Source organism: Paramormyrops kingsleyae, chromosome 21 (genome assembly GCF_048594095.1).
Source record: "Paramormyrops kingsleyae isolate MSU_618 chromosome 21, PKINGS_0.4, whole genome shotgun sequence".
Classification (NCBI taxonomy): Eukaryota; Metazoa; Chordata; class Actinopteri; order Osteoglossiformes; family Mormyridae; genus Paramormyrops; species Paramormyrops kingsleyae.
The window spans coordinates 11,177,034-11,200,319 of NC_132817.1; the positions used below are offsets into that span (position 1 = coordinate 11,177,034).

General features: G+C 42.2%; 1 protein-coding gene across 1 annotated transcript; it reads right to left on the minus strand.

Annotated features, from left to right (window-relative positions):
- Window positions 1-1,017: 1,017 nt before the first annotated feature.
- slc1a7a (solute carrier family 1 member 7a) lies at window positions 1,018-22,571 on the minus strand. Its single transcript, XM_023818753.2, has 11 exons — window positions 22,431-22,571; window positions 16,905-16,984; window positions 9,022-9,237; window positions 7,427-7,469; window positions 6,545-6,779; window positions 5,623-5,722; window positions 5,250-5,483; window positions 4,528-4,722; window positions 3,535-3,669; window positions 3,134-3,233; window positions 1,018-1,242 (listed from the first exon to the last, which is right to left on the minus strand). Exons 1-11 carry the CDS (start codon window positions 22,569-22,571, stop codon window positions 1,018-1,020), a joined length of 1,704 nt encoding a protein of 567 aa, XP_023674521.1.
- Window positions 22,572-23,286: the final 715 nt, after the last annotated feature.

The window sequence follows — 23,286 nt, forward strand, 5'->3', positions numbered from 1 at the left end:
TAAACTAGAGACTTAAAATTTTGTATGTTCATTTGTATACTAAAAAGAAACAGAGGCAACATGTGTCTGTCATACTATTCTATATAATATAATATAATATAATATGTACACACTGATCAGCTATGACATTTAAACCACTTGCTTGCGTAGGTTGCCCTCATGCCACAAAAACAGCTGTACCAAGTTCAGACATGGACTCCACAAAACCTCTGAAGGTGTCCTGAGGCATCTTCAACCAAGATGTTAGCAGTAGATCCTGTACGTCCTGTAAGCTGCAAGGTGGGGCCTCTATGGAGGCTCTCAATTGGATTGAGATATAGGGAATTTGGAGACCAAGTCATCACAGCCTTTTCATGTTCTTCAAACCATTCCAGAAGAATTTTTCCATGTGTTTGGCTATTGAAAGAGGCCATTGCCATCAGGAAATACCGTTGCCATGAAGGGGTGTACACAGCCTGCAACAATGTTTAGGTAGGTGGTATATGTGGTATATATCAAGGCTTCCTAGCAGAACATTGTCTAGAGCATTCCACTGATGATAGTCTCATCCCCAGGTAAACAATGCACACGCATCTGGCCATTCACATGATGTAACAGAAAACGTGGCTCATCAGACCAGGTCACCTTCTTCAACTGGTCAGTGGTATAGTTTTGACGTTCATGCGCTCATTGTAGGCACTTTCAGCAATGGACAAGGGTCTGCCTGGGCACTGTAATCAGTCTGCAGCCCCTTATGCAGCGAGCTGTGTGTGTGTTCTATCATAGTCAGCTACAGTAGTTCTCCTGTGGGATTGGACCAGATCGGTTAGCTTCTGCTCCCCATGCAACTGTTTCACGTCCCACCTTGATGGGACCAGTGTCCCATATGGATTGCCTGGAATGGTCCTTAAACCTTCATGGAGCTTTTCTCCTTAAAGCCTGTCTGTTTCTCCTGGATCGATTGCTGGGATTTTCTTTCCAGCTGGGATCCTCCTAAGCAGCATTGTGTACCCTACAGCCCCACCCTGTTGTACAGCTTCACACATTGGTCTCCAAGTCATCCATGTCGATACAGCAGTAGTCCCTGTTGTCCCTCCCATCCAATGGGGATTTGTTCTTTTCCATGGGCCGCACCCCCTCCTCCAGCTGGATGAGGCGTGCCACCTCTGGGGAGATGTGACTCGATATGCCCAGCAGGGGGGTCTGTAAGTGCCCGTTCTTCTGGATGCTGTTGATGGGCTTGGTCTCACTGATCAGTGGAGTCTGGAAGAGTGTTAGATAATGATTGGCTTAGAGTTTTGATGCCAGAGGTTGGACTCTGTCAGGCCTGGGTTACTTTTATTAATGAAAACTAAAACTGTAAGAAAACATTGCTTCTGAAACGGAAATAAAATACAAACAAACAACAAATACTTCCTGTTACAGTTTATTTAATTCTCTTTAACTAAAGTGATACTTCATACACCTTTCCTCCTTGATGAAGATCATTCAAGGAAACTTAGTCCAGTATATTGCCTTTAGAAGACCGTTAATTTAACTAAATTAAAAGAAATCTAAATGATAATAATATTGGTTCAGACTGATTGCCTTTAGCTGTATATCCTTTGTATATCTTGCCTTGCCGTGACTGTGACCATGCAGCATAACTAGAGATGGTCCATAATTGAGCACAGTTTATGGATTGCGTTGTCATTGCATTATTGCATTCCATTACTGTGTGAAGATGGTCATTATTTGGTAATGCTTTACATTAACTAAACCTTCATAATGCCTTTATAATGCACTCATATTACATTCAGTGCACCTTCATAATGCATTCATCACGCACTCATAGAGCATTCATAAGTGGCTTGTAAGTATACCTCAACGTCTTACCAGCTTTAATATACATCAATATCATTAGAATAGTATAATCATATAATGTTTGTTATTAAAGTATATTACAGCTGTCAAAGTATTTTAGGGTTATAAGGTATCCTTACATGCTGCTTATGAATGTTCTATGAATGCATGATAAATGCATTATGAAGTTACATTACCCAATATTTTAAAGAATTTTTTGTTGTGATTCAGTACTGATTATTCTCAGGTGCTTAAACATTTCTTACATTTCAGTCCTGTACAATTACATAACCAGCAATGGAAATAAACCTCAGTTTGCATGGCAGCTCAGGGTGTGGCACTGTAGCTTTGCCCCTCTGGGGCTGAGATTGCCAGCTGCCAGCTGGCAATTTTCTGTCCAAAATGTTTTCTGTTAAGTGTTTTAAAGTCTTTGTTTTGGATTCCCATAGTCAAATGCTTTTTGTCATTAAGACACCCAGATAATTCTAATAATAATAATAATAATAATACATATTTCCAGCGCCTTTCAAAACACCCAAGGTCACTTTACACCGCAGTATACAAAATACATAATGAAACATAATAAGATTTAACATACACAAAACTAAAAAAAAATTACACAATTAAAATGCACAAAAGTATTAAGTAAAAAAAAATTAAACTGCATATGCCAACCTAAACAAATGAGTTTTTAAATGTGCTAATGGAATCAATCTTGCGGATGTCCGATGGGAGAGAGTTCCACAGATAGGCTGAAGAATAACTAAAAGCTCTAACTCCCATTGTAGTCAGACGAGTGTATGGAACTACAAGATGGTATATTGATATGAATAAGTTCCGACAAATATGATGGAGCGAGGTTATGAATAGCCTTAAAAGTCAAAAGCAGAATTTTAAAATGAATGCGATACGTAATGGGAAGCCAGTGAAGTTCCTGAAAAACAGGAGTAATATGATTAGTAGAAGTAGTTCTAGTAATGATACGAGCAGCTGAATTCAGAACCAATTGAAGTTTGTGTAAAGATTTTTAAGGCAAAACGGACAGAAGAGAATTACGATAATCAATACGTGTTGTGACCAAAGTATGAACAAGTATGGCAGTTGAGTTTGGTGAAAGAGGCGGACGAAGACGATTTATATTTCGAAGATGGAAACAAGCAGACAGAGTAACATTATGTATATGAGCTGTGTAAGACAACGTGCCATCCAAGATGACACTGCTGGCTTAATTACTGGCTATCCTTCACTTATGGCTTATGGAAAGGAACGCTATCTTGTCTCACATAAGGTGAAACAATATCAAAGAGCATACCTCTTCTTCTTCTTTGATGAAGTCTTTTCTGCACACGTGCGCCATTATTCCAGTGGCCAGAGCGTCGCCCATGACGTTAACCATGGTGCGAAACCTGTCCCTGCAGCACAAAGGCATTGGACGTCAGTGTAAATTAGCACCAACGCTGCTAACAGCACAACCCAGGTTGCTGAGCTCCTCCTCCACTTAGCCATTGGGAACTTGTGCTGTCAAATGTCAGTTTATGCCCACCTCCCTACCACTGCGGGCCAATCCCAGAAGAGCAGAACGTGAGGCCACACTGTACCACTACCTCAGCATGATTAATCTTCTTCTCCAAAGATGAAGCCTCTAAAGATGAAGCCAGGAATTCAATGCGTTAGAACCATAGCTAAGGATGACCAATGGGACTATATACTTACAGAGCCCAGTCTACTGCAACAATGAGAGTGATATCATCAGTTGGGAGTCCTACAGATGTTAGGACAATCACCATGGTCACAAGTCCAGCTTGTGGAATCCCTGCAGCACCAATGCTAGCTGCGGTGGCTGTGATGCTGTGAAGCATAAGAAGACTATAATCAAAACAATAGGAAAGTGAACCACTGAAGGGAACTCTTTATTGTTATTTTTAATGTTACCCTTCCTTTGTGAATGTGAACAATGAGGTTTTTTTTTTTACCACTGGCTTGCTAAAATTTGACCTTAAACCCACAGAAGTTTTTTAATCCCACTAGGATTGTTGCTCCTACTTCAGATAGAGTTGTATACAATAGGAATTGGTTATTTCAATACTTCTGAAAAGCAGACCTACAGTACATCAATTCAGTTAGCTGTGCATTCAAGATGGGAAATCAATTTAAAAATTACCCTTTTGACATGTGCCGTTTTTTTAGATGGTACCTGCTTAAAATGTCCTGTTTCTAGTTCGGATTACGAGGTCATGTTTCTCTAGTACTGGTTTGCAACCTTACTTACAACAAAAAAAATCAATACGCAATATAGCTGGTGGTGGAAATAGCAGGTTGGTCACAGCAGGGCATACGGGGAGCTTAAATCAAATTTTCAGGAAGAATGGAAGATGATTATTGGGATTTTTCTTTCCCAGTTATGAAAGAAAAGCTTTTCTTAACCATGCATGACTATCAGTTAAGAGAAAGCATTAAACGAAGTTTGCATTTTTAACATCAAAATACACTTTTGGAAATGCTGAGCTTGAAAGCAAATTTAAAGATTAACTGTGATAAATTCTTTAAATAGCAAGTTTGCTGAGCCTGACAAATTTTGTGGAAAATCTACAGACAGCTTTGGGGAGGTACTTTTCATATATAAACGTTAGTTTGAGGTAACGACAGATTCCAGAAGCCCCCTGGTTCTTGACATTGCTGAACATTCCCACACAGCGTCACATGTACCTTATGGTGATGATCTGCCCAAAGTCCAGCTCATAGCTGTTGACTTGGGCGATGAAGATGGCAGCCACGGCCTCGTACAGCGCCGTGCCGTCCATGTTGATGGTGGCACCCACAGGCAGCACGAAGCGGATGATCCGCCGGTCGATGTGGTTGTTCTCCAGGAGGCACTTAAAGGTGATCGGCAGCGTGGCAGAGCTGTTGGGGAAGGATGAGCCCCACTGTAACGTCCACGTTCTCCAGCATCCAGGGCCATTTTATTCCTCATTTTCAAACTCAAGGCTTCCAGCTGTTGAACTTGAGCATGGCTCAGCCTCTGAGTCTGTGATCAGAAGCTGTCGTTTTCAGTCCATCCTCGGTAGAATAACCACATATCCCTGGGCCTTGAAGCAAGGTATTTAACCTCCTGCTTGTTGATGCTATTATTATGATCATCATGAAATAAAGGCACACCCTTACATCGCTCTGTACAGCCTTTGCAGGTAAGCATGTTCTTATGTTTTGTATATATGACATGTCCCTTAACAAAAAGCCTACAAAATAAAACATAGAACTTTACAAATGAGTGCACCCTGCTGCTTGACAGAAAAAAACGGTTTTAATTAATGTGACGATGTCATATGATGAGGACTGTGATTGGTTAGGGAAGTGAAATGCAATCCCCACCCTTGTTGACCCAGGGGTGTGTTGACCTCGCGAAGATCAGGGCGTGTCTGTGAACCTACCTGGATGATGTGGCCAGAGAGATGAGCAAGGCCTGCAGGATGCCACGGATGTAGACGACAGGGCTCTTCTTGGTGATGAGGAAGTAGAGGGAGGGCAGGATGATGAGGCCGTGCAGCACCAGTCCCATGACCACCGTGATGGCATAGAAGCCCAGCTTCTTACCCACGGCAGAGGGGTCGTCCATTTCCAGGATCTTTCCTGCCACCAGGAACACGATGCCAAAGGGGAAGTACCTAACCAGGAACATGACCGCCTTAATTTCCGGCTGCTTTGTCTGGCTGTGACAGCATTTATAAGTGTTTCGTTGACCTCATGTCACTACAGTGATTGTCACGGTGATCTGAAAGCTAGTGACTGAGAAGCAATACGAACCAGATAACTATGGCGACAATCTTCAGGACAGCTTCATTCAAGCTCTGGCAGAAGTTCACCAAAGCACTGCCGTTGGCGCCCATTCTGCTGAGCATTATGCCTAGGAGAAGCCAAACTGTCTCATCATTTTCATCTTCACCATTGTCATTATTTTTATATTTTGAAAATAGAAGAAATACTTTCCCCATAATATATGTGTGCGATGATAAATATGTGTGCATGAACAGGAAGGAAGCTGTAGAAGTTAATCTCCTTTGTTGAAGCTAAAGACTCACAAGCTCATTTCAGGCCTATTCATTTTTTAAGATGAGTTTAAAATTGGTGAGCGAAGCTCTTAAATTGTGTTTGCCATTTTCCATTTTAAATTTCGTTTTTTGGTTTATTAGCATCTGTACTGCGAAAAAAAGACGCAGTTTTGTCAAATTAATTACAAAAAAACGAGTCTTCATGAATCTGTTATTATTGCTTTCTCAGTGGAATCCTTGAGTGTTCACATTTCCACATTTGCATTGCGTCTTATCAAGCAGTGAAAAAATGTTGCTGTAATGCTTTGCCATTTGAGTCAGTGTGCATGTGAAGGAACAGGCTGACATAGGTATGCAAAATCTGTTTTAGTTTTTTCCAGATACAAAATACTGTAGTTTATTTTGATACTTTTCTTGCTGGCTGTGTTATGTAGTGTATTTTACCGTGTTTTGTATCAAAATACATTCTGATGTATTTTCGCCCCTCTCTGGTTGTTCCACTGCGGTGGGTAGGTTGATATTATTTATCAATACTCCACATTCACATTTTTGAATCACTAGTTTGTTTATAGGAGAGGTCAATCTTCCAAAGACCCTGTTTTTTAGGCATCACTAGGGGGCGGTGGTTTCCCCCGCCACCCTGTTGCACAGCCTGCCCAGCTGCACCGTGTCCGTACCCATAATGGACGAGAAGATGACGAGCCCCAGCACATTGGTGCCCTCACTGGTGCCCGGGAATGTGCGGAAGATGATGTCGGGTGCCGGCGTTAGGTCCAGGGAAAAGCTCTGTACGTCGGTGCTGTTGGCAGCCTGGATGTTATAGACGAAGATCCGTTGAGGGTCAGGCTCTGCAGGACTGTGGCTGGCAGTGGGCCTGGGCGTCTTTAGCGTGGGTACGATCCGGGTGCGATACTGTAAAGCAGATTATCATTACTCTGACTGGCTTACTGGGTATTCTGCACACAGAACACAGAACATGTAGTTGGGCACACAGTGGGTTGTATGAATAATGTATGTGTATAAGGCTGTAACACTCATATCAATCCATCATTGGAGCAATGTGTAGCTGAGTAAGTCAGCCATGCCTGCCTTTGTGTGGATGGTTGTGGGTTCAAATCCCACATCCAGAAGTGAGGCCCTTAACCTAATGTTTTATGTTGACTGATCTTGCTGTCCTGTCATCACTTTGAACATGGACATGGAAATTGCAGTTCAGGCAATTTTCCAACACTAGTTCACAAAATTGCATATATATCGGGACTGAAGGCAAGCTGGGGTTTTAACCCTTAACCATCAGGGTGTGGGGTTATCATGCCAGGCTCTGTTGGTTAGGATGTTGTGTCTGTAAGCTGAAAGTCATTGGTTAAAATCCCAGGGTCAACAGAATGTTTTCACTGTTGGGCTCTGACCAAGGCCCTTAACCCCAATTGCTCTACGGCCTGGCTGAACATGTTTTTTGAAATGCTTTGGAGCAAAGCATCTAATAAATGTAAATCATGTAACTTCCTCAATTTCATTTTGTAAATGTCATTGTTGCAAACTACCCTGAAGTCACCTACCTGCTGAAAAGCTGCTTGTACCAAGTTTTCTGGAAACATGTTACTATAACAAAAGAGACAAAAGAGAAAAGTCTGAACTTTTCAGTGGCGTGTGATATCCCTATGGTTAAACACGCAAGCTGGGGAGTGAAAGGAGAGCTCACGTCTGGTACGCTCATTTCATAAGATACTATTTTGCCTTCGGTAAAAATGTTTAAAAATTCTTAAATCCTAATGATATTAATCTGTTGGGCAAGTATGTTTTTAGGCTGCTGGTAAAATGAATTTAATAGGCATTTTTAGAGGGAACTGAGAATCACTATAAGCACATGAACATGTGATCAGTGGATTCAGTGGCCCCTTTTGAAAGATGCATATGGAAACATGTTTTTTTACTTTACTTGCAGCTGAAAAGTAAAAATAATTCAGTTCCCTGAGCTGTTATATGTGACTTTAAGGCCCAATCCCAATTCTATTTTCTACCCCTTTGCCTACCCCTCACCCCTTCCCCTTGCCTCTTGAAATGAAGTGGAAAGGGGTAGGGTTAAAAAATTTCCCCTAAGAAATGGGACACCACTACTACACTGTTATACGTCATCATCCATTGTCACTACCTCCTAACGTTACGTCAGAGGACATGCTCCGATGTTTATCACAAACTCCAAGATGTTGCCGTCAGCATCGTAGCATGTAAAGATTACTCACTCCCGAAGTTTTTTTGCGCCGTATTTGGACTTTAAAAACAGATGTTCGTTTTCACCTCGAAAACGTATGAGCCTTCGGGTTTCCTCAGCTGTCCCTATACAGAATATAATTTACAAAAATGTTGTCATCTTGCAATAAGTACGAATAGTGTAAGCACCGTTCATTTACATGTACACATATGGCCGTAAGCAAAACAAAACAACGCGTTACAACATGCAGTCAGTTACCGGGTAACGTTATATGACATAAAAATATATTTCCTAATATTGTGCAATCAGTGCTATCCGCAAGCAAACTTTAGCGATTTTTTTCAAACGTTTCTTTACAGAACATCACCGTAAACACAAACACAAGATTGATGGTAATATACATGTAATGAAAAAATGTCATAAAAATCCTTATTAATGGCAAAAATTACTTAACATTTATGGGTCTGCTTGCTCGAGTGGGCAGCCATGTTGTAAATTTCTCTTAGCCCTTCGTTTGAAGTGAGGTCCCGAAAAATCTTCGTTTCGAGGGCTATCTAGCCCTTCCCCTTACCCCTACCCCTCCAATCAAAAGAGAATTGAGACACCCCTACCCCTACACGTGAACGCGCCAAACGGAGGGGTAGGGGTAAGTGTAGGGGTAAGGGGTAGATTTGGGATCGGGCCTAATTGTCATTCATATTATATTTTTTGTGTGGTTGTTTTTGCTTCTGCTCTGTCATTGAGAATGCTGCTGTTTTGCTTTTATAAAAGTTCACAAGTGCGCCTGTCAGTTTTAAACTAAGGATAAACACACACAAGTCTAGTCTTCCTCATAGCAAACAAAGCAGCCGCCCACATTTCAGGGCATACATGGATCTATGACTCATGAAGAAAGATTCAGCTTCAGCTTCCTGTCTGCTGAGCACAGAGCCCTGCTGTTACCGGATGAGGTCAAGCAGCGCATCAGCAGAGGTCATAATGGGCTTCCTGCTGCTTTCCGCATCTTCCTTCTGAGCCACGCCCCCCGGGTGGATCACAGACACCATGACAATGCCCACCACCACCGCTAAAAAGGTGGTCGACAAGTAGTAGGAAACGGTCATGATGCCCAGCTTGCTCGAGCACTTGGCATCCAGGGCTGCAAGGCCAGACATCAGACTGCAGGAGAGACCACAGAACACTGCGGTTAGCCTCCTACTCAGTTTGAAGTCTTTTTTATTTTTTTTTATTGGAGGGTCAAAGGCATACAACAAGGTGTCATCAAACTGTGGAAAGGAGAGACTGGATAGAAGGAAATGGAAAAAATAACAATAATAAAACCAACTCAAATGCATGCAAAATAATAATAATAATAATAATAATACAATGACATAACCATTAAGTGATGTCATCCCCCTTGATGATGAGCATGCGTTGTCTGTGTTGGGGAAGATAGAAGCAATACATTAGAAGGTACAGATGGAAGAGAGGAGAGATAGGAACAAAAAGGGAGACCGAATGGGAGGAGGGTTGTCGTAAGGCCAACCAAGATAGACGGGGTTCCCTGTGCACCGTGGGCAGGCCAGAGGGAGAGGCGTGCAGCCCCAAGGCCATGCCCCACCAATGACAACCCTGCCGCAGGCAAACCATACCCAACATGAACCACTGTTCGGGACTCTTCTTGTTCTGTTTTGTTTTGGGTTTTTTCTGGATGAGTAGGAGAGCAGGCGCTGATCTATTGTGGTGCATTAAAAGAAGCAGGTCATGCAGGTTGGTCCAGTCTGGGGCAGCAGAGATCAGTAAGCGGGAAAACAGCTGCCAGGAGGCCACCACACCACCCCAGACCAGCTCAGGGACCCATCCCCAGTGCACCGGGGGGCCATCAAACCAGACCAGCTCAGGGACCCATCCCCAGTGCACCAAGGGGCCACCAAACCAGACCAGCTCAGGGACCCATCCCCAGTGCACCGGGGGGCCATCAAACCAGACCAGCTCAGGGACCCATCCCCAGTGCACCGGGGGGCCACCACACCAGACCAGCTCAGGGACCCATTCCCAGTGCACTGGGGGGGCCACCAAACCAGACCAGCTCAGGGACCCATCCCCAGTGTGCCACCACACCAGACCATCTCAGTGACCAATCTGCAGTGCAACGGGGGCCACCACATCCGCTCAGGGACCCATCCTTGGTGCACCAGGGGCCACCACACCAGCTCAGGGACCTATCCCCAGTGCCCCGGAGGGCCACCACACCAGACCAGCTCAGGGACCAATCTGCGGTGCAACGGGGGCCACCACACCAGCTCAGGGACCTATCCCCGGTGCACTGGGAGCCACCATCCCAGACCAGCTCAGGGACCCATCCCCAGTGTGCCAGAGGGCCACCACACCAGACCATCTCATGGGCCCATCCCCAGTGCCCCGGAGGGCCACCACCCCAGACCAGCTCAGGGACCCATGCCTGGTGGGCCGTAGGGCCACCACTTTTGGAGGCACAGGGCAAAATGGAGGGGACGCAGCGGAGCAAACTGGAATCTTTGGAAGTGGAGAGATTAGGGGGCTGGTGAAATCAATAGTGGAAGAAGAAATTGGAGGAGAGAAAGAGAGGAAGAGAGAGCCTAAAACTCTAAAGTCTGAAAAAGTATTTAATGGATGTTTTTAAAACTTCGTAGAGGGGTTGTATGGATAACAACCTGCAACTGATAAAATTCTGAGACAGATCGCCCCAAAATTTAAGCAGCATCACATAGTGGCATCAAAAAACAGGGCAGCCTCAGACACTTTACTTAAGGCCATGTTTTAGTCATCTATAAACTCATTCATAATGCATTCCTAAAGCATTATAAACATGGCTATACATGTTTATAAAAAGGCATAGCGCATTATAGCCATGTTTATTATGCATAATGAATCCTTTATGAATTTATGAATGCTTTACTCTCATCTATAATTCACTATACTTTTATAATGCAGTACAAAGCATCCTTAATGCTTATACCGACCATTATAATGCATTATTTCCACCACCAGACACTTTCTTTTTTAAAACACGCGTCTTTTGTAATAATGGCTAGCTTCACACATCCCACAACATGTCTGTGACTTTGCAATTCAAATAATTCATTAGCAGCAACTCAAAAGGGAAGGGTTTGGCTGCAGAACACTGGGCGTGCTCCACTAGGAGGAATCCACTGTGAGGCCAGAAATCACATGATCTCCACTCCTGGGCCAGACATGACGTTATGCAAACTTCGGGAATGGAAGCATAAAGTATAGAATGGAGATATTACAATTGTTAATAATTGTCATAGCATTATTATAAATTAGTATAATTTTATATATGTATAATGTGTATATTAAATATTACAAAAATTATATACAGAATTATAGCATTATAAGTACTGTTATTACTAATAATAAATCATTATGTATTATAATAATATAGGATAGCACATTATTATTATCTCCAGTTTATATTAGATTATATTGTATTTTTCAGTATACCAGAGAATATACCACCACTAGGGGGCGTGGAATCACGTGCCCTCCATAATAGCGCTGGATATGACTTTAGTCCTACATTGGGAACTAACTTCAATAATCCAGCCTACTGAGTTCTCTTTAGAAGCATCATGTCCAGGAGTGGAGTTTCCGGCCCCACAGTGGAGATCCTCCTGGCAGAAGTCTGCAGCCAGATGCTCTTGACTCAAAATAGGTCACCTGAAAGCAAATTTAACCAGTGCTGAATAACAACACAAAATGAGAATCTAATCTGACACATGGGAGAAATTTGAAGGGCAATTTGTGTAGGGTTTTTAGGACCCAGGGGAATTATGCAGCAATATCCTGGAGCTTAGTTTGAAATTGCTGCAGCACAGGTGCATTTTTACTCAATCAGGGTAGTGGGCCGTGGATCTGTTGGTAAACGTGATTTAGACTGCCACAGGGACTCGATCGTTCAGCTGGAAAAAAATGTAGTGCGATACCCCCCTGGTTGTCAAAATTTACAAAGGAGACCTGCCTCCCCCCCAGTGGGTGAATGGTTGAGAATCTCTGCCTTAGAAGATCTGGGTGACGTATTACCACACAATGCAGAAATACATGTCCAATGTCTAATTCCAAAGCTTTAAATCACACACAAAATGCTGAAATGTTAGAGAATCACTGAAGTCGATTAACTTGACTGTGAGATTAAAGTGGCTCTGTTGCCGTGTCTCTATGCCCTCTGATCTGACACTCACCATTTTTGAGTGGCGGCTCTGGGGTAAGGGGAGATCTGCGGCTTAGCCTACAACCCTATTGCTGAGCTGGAGTTCAAGATTTAAAAGTACAAAATTCTGTCCGTCTATTACGTTCAATATGCACTGGTTCTGTATCCATTGCGGCTTTGAATTTGGTGTTTAATGACAACAAAACAACATTATACATTACACATATAATGAACTAAAAAAAGATTCAGGGCTTTGCTAAAAACATTCAGGGCTAAGTGTTACTTGATGAATTCTTGTGCTACTATTGGTTAGAGGCTTGTTAGGCAAACATGCAGGACATTCTCTGTGGCTGGGGAAACGGGGGAGGCAGAACGTAAGGGCCTGTAATGTCCACTAACCTCCCCCAGCCACACATGCAGATTAGTGTACTGAGGGCAAACAACAGCCTTATACTAATCCAGCCATGACACAACATGAAGCCTGTTTACTGCTTATAACCCATGGTCACGCATTCATCTAGCCATTCACTGACCTCTGTGCTCATCGGATCAGTTTTCTGATTCTGATTATGAATTTTACTGGCTGGGCCACACATATAGTTTTTTTCCCCACACACTGTTAAAAAAGCAGATGAGCTGAGACTTGGGTTTGTGATACAGAGGCTCTGGGTTTAAGCCTCTATGAGGTTTAGTGCTTAAGCTGCATTGTCTGAGTTATGCACCATTAAATTACAGTGACCCTGAGTGGCAAAACAAAATAACACTCAGAGAACAAATTAACAGTGCAAAAAAGAAACACAGTATATTTTTAAAATACAGCAGATTTCTGCATTTCTACCAAGGGCATTTTATGTCCTCTTATGAATTTTATGACTGAGAGGAAAAACTTCCTCTCTTCAATCTAAACTTTGTCACAGTTATTTTCACGTTTCACGTTAGTGATATTCAGGTTTTTTTAGATGTACAAACTCTTCAGTAACATTGGAAATGTCAGATTTAATGAACATCGCCGAATGTCACATGTCTAAATATGGAAGTGAAATTGGGCTTTTTAGAAGATTTGCTGCTGCAGTCATGGACATCCTTGAGTTATTGTTGTATTGAAGAGGCAAAGAAGATGGAGGGTGCAAGGTAATTGCCAGCATCAGTCGCTTTGTGCTTCTAATTTGAGGGATGATCAATCATCATAACAGCTCAACAGGAAATTCCTGTTCTGTTGGTCACCCTGAGTCTGATGTGGTCTTCAGTGTGTTCTCATGGTCCCGCAAGAACCCAACCATGGACTGCGCAAACGAAAACTGAACATCATCTCTGTGTTCTACCTCTGGCCAGGAAATATACCTCACATGTTTTTATTTAGTGGATGAGCAGGTGACACTGTTGCCTCATGCCACAGGGGTTGAGGTTCAAATCCCACATCTGCCAGTGCTTGTTCTCCCCATATGGGCTGGAGTTCATCCCACAGTATGTGTATGTGCCCTGTGATGGACTGGCATCCTATCCAGGATATATCCCAGCCTTGTGCCCTTTGTTGGCTCATAACTCCAACCGGCACCAGCAGTTAGATGGTTGGATATTTTACTCCAAGTTCAGTTTCGATACTTTTATTTTTCCTTTCCAAAAACAGGAAACGCACTCTGATCTTAGCACAAACGGCAAAACAAAAACATGTTGGCTTGTTGGCAAATAGATGATGCTTCCCAGCAGCTGTGTGAAGTCAAGAGGCTGTCAGATCAGAGAAATGAACTGCACAAGGGCGGCTAAGGAAACACGTGATCTTTAAGGACATAAAGTGGAGCTCCGGTTAGGGTTAAGGTTAAGGGTAGGGTTTATTCGCTGTGACACAGAGTTGAGGCCACGTGTTTCCTGTGGAGGTGACGTATTTCCGGTGGAGCTCCACTCTACAGGACCCTTCTAGACTGGGGAAACAAACTGAAACGCGGACTTAATACAGAGGACTAATGACAGCAACCAGAAACAGCTGATCACATGGGGATCCCCCACGAGGTTAACGAGGGAGCGTGGCACACAGAAGGAGCGGACGATCGGGGCAGGACAGGGGTAATGTTGGGATAAGATCTTTATCGTTTTGGAAGCCATTAAGAAAAAAATGCTCTTCTTGTTTTATACTGTTCATTTTGTGTTTAAATGCTTAAAAGAAACATATTCAGGTGTAATTTTGGGGGGCCGGGAACCAATTAATTGGTTTTCCATTATTTCTTATGGGGAAAATTCGATCAGAACTCGAACTTTTTAGGATTCGATCCGGAGTCCATAGTTGATGATAGTTGTTGATGCTGTATTGTACGCTGCTATATTTACTGCATGTATTTTCTCCATTTACAATACTGTCCAAATAGGACTGCAAGACTACCTCACTTGGGTGGTCAAAGGCACTTTTTTACTATTCAACTAATGGAGGGCATTTGTGCCATGGTGATTGCAAATAATGCCATTTGACTACAGGAGATACAGAGAGCTGTGACTGAACAGTAATTTCAGTAATTTGAAACTTTGTGGTATAGAAATTGTTATACCACACAGAAAATATGTTGCTTTATGGATTTTCAGACAGTATTAACAATATCCTTATCAAAATTTCAAGACAGGTAAAACAATTATACTACAAACATGTTCACACACTTTGACCATCTTGTTCATAGGCAATGGTGCAAGGATTTGTCATTCTGATGGCACTGACAGTTTCACTGACACAAATACTTGCTTTTGGGGCATAAACTAAGCATTTTGAGCAAGTTACTTGCTTTTACAGGTAATACACTGTGTTTTGCAGTTTGTACATATTGTTCTGAGAAATGCACATACTGTTGTGCAGCCATAAATCATGTTTTAGAAATGCAATTGAGAAAAACTGTAACAGAATTGCGTGTTTTCTTGTAGTTTTGTAGTTGTAGTTTTGTTTGTTATTTAGTAAATGGTTGCCTCTGTTATGTTGTGTGGATACGCCCAAGAGTGTTGTCGTGGCTAATTGTTTAAAATAAACATATTTTGGTAATGTGTCAGGGTCTGCCTCCCGCTGTGGTCCTTCCGTGCCTCTTCCCCGTTTGACCAGCAGGTGGTGCTGGTCATCCCGTCCATACGTCAGTCCTTGTTTCTCCCATGTCTCTTGTCTGGTCTCGTGGCTCAATGCATTAAGCATGTGCTGTCTGTTTGCCCCTCGGTCCTGAGTTCACTCTTGTTGTGAGTTCGAATCCCGCCTCCTCTGTTTTTGTATTTTGCTCCCTAGTGTTTCATTTGAGTTTCTTTAGTTCTTGTGTCTGATTTTGTAGTTGGTTTTGGTTTTGTCCCTTGTGCCCCTGCTTGTGTCTTTACCTGTTTTATTCCCTAGTGTTGGTTTCTGTTTCCTTGATTAATTCTTAGTTTCCCTGATTGTTAGTGTCTTTGAGTTAATTGGTTTCACCTGTGTCCTGTTTCCCTAGTCTTTGTTAATCAGCCTCACCTGCCCTGTGTTAGTCATTACCCCTGTAGTATATTAGTTCCTGCCTTTGTTCTGTTCCCTGCTGGTTCATCGCGTCGTGTCTGGACTATTGTCTCTGAGGTCTACACTCGTCTATGGTTTGTCCAAGTCATCTATGCCCTTGTCTAGTCTTGTCGCTGGTTTTCCCTTAATTGTAGTTTACCTTAGTGTCGTGTTAGTTAGTTTTCCTTGTGTGTTTTAGTCTAGTAAATTCCTCCCTGTTTTAGTTTTGACCCCTTGTGGTCTTTTTGGTTTTCTTGTGTTTTTGTTGTCTTTGTTTAATAAACCCCTCAATTGTTCCTGGAGCCGCAAGTGGGTCGTCCGCCCCTTATTTGTGCACCATGCCCCGTTCCCGTTCCCGTGCCCGAGATGCCCGCAACCATGACAGTAATGCTTTACATTAACTGCACCCTCAAAATGCCTTTATAATGCATTCGTAGAACATTCATTGCACCTTCATAATGCATTCATGGAACACTCATAAGCAGGATGTAAATATACCACAACATCTTAACAGTTTTAATATACATTAATAATGAACATTATATAATAACAAACTTTATAATCGTTTAATGTTTGTCATTAATGTATATTGAAGTTGAGATGTTGGACTAAGGTATACTTACATGTTGCCTATGAATGTTCTATGATTGCATTATAGATGCATTATGAATGTGCACTGAATGTTTTATGAATGCATAATGAAAGCAATATGAGGGTGCAATTAATGTAAAGCATTACCCTTACATTACCTTCGCCTTTGTGTGCTTCCCCACCATTCCAGAGTTCTTCCTAAGCCTGTATAGCTTATTTAGCAAGGAGTGTACACTGGTATTTTTGGCACTGGCCAATTTTACCAGTTACACAGCTGTCGTACTTCCAAAGTGGAAATGTCTAAACCAGGGGTCTCCAACTCCAGTCCCGGAGAGCTACTATCCAGTAGGTTTTCTATCCTACTTGGCTTCTGATGAGCCGCACCTGGCCCTGGTATTTACATGACAACAGGTGCGGCTCATCAGAAGCCAGGTTAGTATTGAAAACCGACTTTGGTAGTAGCTCTCCAGGACCGGAGTTGGAGACCCCTGGTCTAAACAGAAGAATGCATGGATGCAACTGTGAGCCTTTCCGGATGTGGGTGGCCACTGGTTTTATCATTACCTGGACACGATGAGGGGCAGAATGAGCATCTTCAGCATCCTCATAAGTAGCTCTCCTGGGAACTGAAAATATTTCACCTCCTGTGGGAGCAAAAGAAATGAACACCCTGATAAGCCAAACCAAACCGCAAAGAGAAGGTTTGCCATTGTAAATTATGGGAGCCACGCCTGAGCTGTACCCGTGCTGACATGTCCCTGCCTACTAGCAGAGCTGAAACCATGACCAAACCAAGGTTGTATCACCACCATCTGATTTGTTGAAATGCACGAAGATACCAGTGATCTGTGTCAATACGCATGGATTATCTGAAGGAAAAATCGGCATATCCTATGTATTATTCATTTTTTTGTAGTGTCACTCATCGCTGAACAGAATGGATTTGTAATGTAAATTCATGCACGCGAATGCTAATTCTGCTAGCTTATGATTCTAACAGAATATGGCGGGAATTGGCGAATAGTAAATCATGATGCACAGAGTAAACAAGCATCTCTTCAGTTTTATGTCATTATCGCTCTCCAAACCTGGCAACGAGCCGACCCTTCTACAGTGGAAAATTGAAAATTGGTACTGCACTTTAATGTCACTTTGCAGTACGGCTCAGCTATGGCATGGTTCCTCTTTGCCAGAGAAAAATGCCAATAGATCGATGTTCCCATCACTTATCCTGGTCAGGAGTTTCCAGGCAGTTTGGGGTGGGTAAAGACCTGAATGGGATCCCAGTCCATCAGAGGGCTTTGACACACAAACACATTTAGACACTGTGGCTGATTTAGAGACACCTACTAGCTTAAGGGTCTATTTAAGAAATCCCTAGAGAACAAACTCTACACATACAATTGCATGGGACCTCCAGGATTCCCAGAACTTCCTTTCTACTGCAAATTACATGTTATTCCAGATCAGTAACAAAAAGGATGATGATGATGATGATGATGATGAAACCCTTTATTGCTGTTGCAATACACCATGTCACTAGTCACAAGTACCAGTGAAAAACTGGCCATCAACTCGACCATACATATACAGACATCACATTATAGGGGGTAGACAGGTCAGGAAGATGGGGGATATAGGAAGAACAGAGAAAACAGAATTACATGAGGAGAGAGGAGGAGAATTAAAAAAACAGCCCCCAGACTGTACTCCAGTAGGGAGTACAATGTACGAACAGAAAAAAACACCTCAGCAACATAAGCACATAAGCACATAGTCACTACACCTTACAACATAAAAAGTCGTAACTTGCAACAGGGGAGGGAAATGAGGAGGTGGAGGTAGCCCAGCATAGACAAACAGCCATCCGGTCCTGCAGCCAAGTTCACCTGCCCGTTCACGCTGGGGGTATGAAGCGGCGAAGGCGTGGGATGTGGGGAGGGTGCGGTGAGTGCGTATCTGTACGTATGTACGTATATGTGTGTGTGTATCCAGGTGTTCTTTCGATTGGGGGAGAGGAATGCAAGAGAGTCTCACTGCCTTGTTCTTCCGGGGAGCTGTTAATTCAGCAGCGGCCTTGTCCGAGGCCAAAAGCAGATAGGATAGGGTTGTTTGGGTTTTCTGGCAAGAAGCTGTAATTTCGCAGCTTCTCTAATGTCCACGCTGGTCTCCGCCATCCAAAATCCTTTGCAAAGCCATGAGCTTCTCCGTGAAGTTATCCAATTTGTGATCAATAGTCACAGTGATGTTATCCAATTTGCGATCTAGGTGTGTAATTAAGAGGTCAAATGGAACAAAATCCACTTAGACCTGCACGGATGCGAGAGACGGGCGTCCCCTGGTGTAGAGTGTGAGAGTCTCTTTGGTAAAATGTCAAGCTCAAAATAGTTCCTTCATGTATAATAATCTCAAAGTTGTTTACAAAAAGTGTGTGGGAGGACAAATGTTTCTCACAGTTTTTTCTCAAGCTCTTTGGTACTTTTCTCGGATCAGAAATTAAATTTTCCTAACTACTTGTACAACCTCCACAACATCGAGTCACTTGTGCACATCATACATGCAAAGTCTCATTCTTTTGGTGAAATTGCAAATGTTCTGGCACAGTTATGCAAATTATTATGTACAATCACCTGCTGATTCCTACTTTTTCGATTGTTTATAACATGTTGGTCAAAATGTGTTATACTGGTACTGGTACTCTGTCTTACCCCCAAAACATCTAGGCATTACTGTAGTTCATTGTATAAGTCATTACATGCAAAATGGTTGAACTAGTTATCATAATAAGTCAAGCAAATTCTCTATCTATCTCTATTACAGTTTTTTTTAATATATATAATAATGTGTCCTGAACTGATGAATTGCTCTCAGTTGAATCTTGACTTTCACTAATAGAGAGGAATGTTTCAAGTGATAGATTGACCAGTGATCAACCAGTCAATCGGCAATAAGAAGGAGAGGAGTAAGGCTGCATGGTGGAAGGGTAGGGAGGCAAAACAGAGGAAGAGGTAGAAGAGGCCAAGAACAGAGGCACAGTCCTGATGAAATAAGAGCCACAATTGTAGACCACGTCCTCAGTCATGGCCTTACAATGGCCGAGGCCGGTCAAAGGATACAGCTGAATGAGAGAACAACCGTGTCCTAAATCATTAAAATGTTTTGCAGTGACAACAGGTGTGTAATCTGACAATGTGTACTGTACTGTAATATTGTATACGTACCAATGCTTCATATTACAGTATTCCACTTGCATTTTATAGTATACAGTAAATTTACTTTATACAGTTACATACTGAACATATGATGTAGCACACACACATATGTGTGCATATTTATAGTGTGCACATATGTATACATATGTTTGTGTTTGTGTGTTACAGTATATGTACAGTATGTGTAGCTAAGGGATAAACTAAGGATTTTTAGAAAGTTACAGGCTTTTGCAGGTAATCCATCATTTGGTGCTGTTTGTACGAATTGTTTTGAGAAATGCACTCACTGTTTTGCTGATGTTAAAGATGATTCGAGAAATGCACCAAAGCGACTGAGAAAAACTGTAATATACGGATTGATTGGGTAGATTCACACCCCAAAGGTGTGTGAAGATCATATGTTTGGCCTAGGTCATGTGGGTTTATTCTTGGTACTGCTGTTCCCACCCGTAATCAAAACATTACCTGCAGCATATGTGGATGTGGCCTGCGAGGGACTGGCATCCCATCCAGGGAGTTCCCTCCCTCATTCCTTATGCTTCCTGGGATGGGCTCCAAGCTCCCCCTCATGAGCCTGTACTCGATTACCACTTCAGAAATAAATGGATGCTACTAAAGGATTTTCCTATAAATCACTCTGAGGAAATTGTCATTGTATTACAGTTTTTCTTGATTGCTTTGGGACATGTCTTAAATGGCAATTAACATTTGCAAAACAAGAAGTGTAATATCCACATTATAATGCCACTTCTGCACTGCAGTACACCATTAGTTATGTTCTCCCCAAACGAGCTTGATGGGCCGAATGGCCTCCTCTCGTTTGTAAATTTCTTATGTTCTTATTTATCATTGCTTCACAGAAACAAGATATCTAAGCATTTTGACTCTCATGGTTAAAACGATGCTGACTATACTTTTCATTTTGGTGTCATTGACTAATTCATTGGTGTAATTATTTGCTTTTGATGCATGAGTTAATTGTTTTGTGTAAGTTGCAGGCTTTTACTGCTAAACCATACTGTGTTTTACAGAAATGGGAGTTTCACTTACACAAAAATGTTCTGAGAGCAGAAAGAAAAATTATTGGTTCAGGGAGATAACCAATCTGAATGAAAGGTGAGTGAATTAGAGGAGGTGGGACAACCAATCAGATGTTTTAATCCTGCCTCCTCTAATTGCTTGGACCCACCTCCTCTACAATCTGATTAGTTATCTCTCTGAACCAATAATATTTTCATGTTATTTTTAGCTGCAAAAACCTGTAACTTTCCTCAATTAACTCATGTCTCTACAGCAAATAATTACACCAATGAATTATTCAGTGCCACCAAAATGAAAAGTGCAATCAGCATCCTTTTAATTATGACAGTCAAAATTCTTATTTTGTCAGAATGTCAGTGTAAGTATGCTGCTTAGCTCCACAGCTCTTAATGATAGTCGCTTCCCACTTTCTCATTGTGACAGACTGATCATTTTTCTTTAACAAACTGATACTTATTCATGCCAAAGACACCGGTTTCAACATTGCAAGGCTCTGCATTTCAGTATGTAAAGTTCACTGACAACAGAAAGCACTCACATGCACGTGTAACTTCTTCAGATCTCAAGACGCACTACAATAGCTAACAAAAAAGTCACATGGCTCTGTATAATGCAAAAACAGCAAAATGACAATACGAGAACAACAAAATGTAACGTGGCAACCAAAACACAACAATGCCGTATCACTGCAATTTATGGAATATATTTCTAAATCATTTTCAAAGCTTGGTTAACTGTTTTGCATGGGGTAACTAACACAGAGATCAGAAACGTATATAGTTTTGGGTGTACAATTATTACTAGGGGTGTAACAATACATGGATTTGTATCAATATATCGATTCAATGTCAAATGATCCGATGCATCGATGTGACCGCATAAATATCGATACATGCTTTTTTATTTTCTGGCCTATTCCAGTATTGTTTTCACGATCCACTCCGACGTATACATGGTCTGCACCAGGGGTGCCCAATACGTCGATCGCGATCTACTGGTCGATCGCAAAGGTAGTGTGTTTAGATCGTATGGCATAAAAAATAGAGGATGGATGATGCGTTCAACCGCACCAGCTGCTGCAAGCTACCGAGTCACCTAGTTAGCCTCCAATTTATTTCTACTAAACTTAAGAAAGGGTATAAAAATGAATGGGGGAGCTGGACCAAGTAAGAAGCCTCTAGCACACGAGAGGCTCATACGAGCAGCTCATGACAGTTATGCACATACTTTTTGTTACACTTTTGTATTTATCTGGAGAAGACTTGATTCAAAATAAAAATTATTCACCATGTTAGTCTACATCCATCCAAAGTTTTTATTTTTACCTTATTGCACTTTATTTTGCTTGATTTATGGGACATACTTGACTACACTAGTTTTTGTTTACAGTTCCCAATAAAATATGATAAAATGCTAATTATATTTGCCTTTTTTAATCCATTGAAATGTAAAAGATTGTGTGAAATTTCATCATTTCGACTACTATCCCCAGTATCGAACTGAATCGAATCGTATCGTATCGCATCGTATCGTGGGAATTTCTGGGGTATCAAAAAAAATCGAACCATTGGCTTAAGGAATCGATACTGTATCGTATCGTGAGGAAAGCTGTGATTTACACCCCTAATTATTACAGTGGGAAACTACATAGTCTATTTTCTGCTGTGCAGAAGCGACATTATGGTGTATGGATTACACTTGTTGGTTTGCAAATGTTACTTTGTTAGTCATTTGAGAAATGCGCCAAAGCATTCGAAAGAAACTGTAATGCGGAAAGGCTGGTGGTGGGGGGTGCAGGATACAGGGAGGCTCAGAGGCAAAAAGGGGGCGGACTGACCTGCTCAGAGAGGTGCTTTGCGCGCAGGAAAAAGCCCAGCAGGCATCCGACAACAACGGCCAGCACGGACAGGATGAGCAGTCCGTTCTGCTTGCAGACGCTCTTCAGCCGAGCCCATGCTACCTCTAGAGCCAAAGCCATCGGGGTTCCCTCTGGCTGAGTGCAGCTAGCAGCCTATTCGCAGATGGGACAGCCTGAATGTCAGTGTCAGGGGCCCATGGGAAGACCCTTTCCTCTCAGAAGCCAGGGGGTCTCACTCTTCAGAATTCGATCCAGGGTTTTTTCAGAGGCACCTATCGGCCTCACTCTCCCTTGCACCTGCTGGCCCTGCTGTCTTCAGGGTTAAAGCGGCTAATCATATTAGGACACCCTGCATTAAGTGAATCCAGAACTGGATTAACCATGTCTGAACTGGCTAGTGGATTGTTAGAAGGTAGTGGGGAGAAACAAACAGGCAATCTGATGAGAGGAAAACAGCTTTATGTGACATTAGTTCAACAGAGGTATAGACCTGATTGTGAGCCATTCTTAAAGAGACGGTAACACAAGCTAACATGATGTTGGGAAGCAAGACTACCCCTAACCCTGGCTCACTCTCTCTCTCTCTCTCTCTCTCTCTTTCTATCTATCTATCTATCTATGGGGATGCAAGTTCTGGTTTCTGGCAAGTTCTGCCTGCATTATTAAACACTGATTGTTCTCTAACTAAATACCGAATAGCATTTAAATCTTAAAACTGTGTGATGATCACCAAAGCAGAAGATATAACCTGGCAAGGGTTCACCAATAAAATGTAAATGAAAAGGCATTTATAGCCTTTTATAATAGAAATAAATCAATGTTAACCTGGAAGGAC

Bases quoted from the DNA above. Each gene is read 5' to 3' on its own strand.
- slc1a7a (XM_023818753.2), bottom strand. From the start codon at position 22,571: ATGGCTTTGGCTCTAGAGGTAGCATGGGCTCGGCTGAAGAGCGTCTGC. The intron at 3,670-4,527 runs GTACATGTGACG...TATGCTTCACAG, and splicing joins GGGCAGATCATCACCATAAG to CATCACAGCCACCGCAGCTA. The intron at 1,243-3,133 runs GTATGCTCTTTG...ACACTCTTCCAG, and splicing joins TCATCAAAGAAGAAGAAGAG to ACTCCACTGATCAGTGAGAC.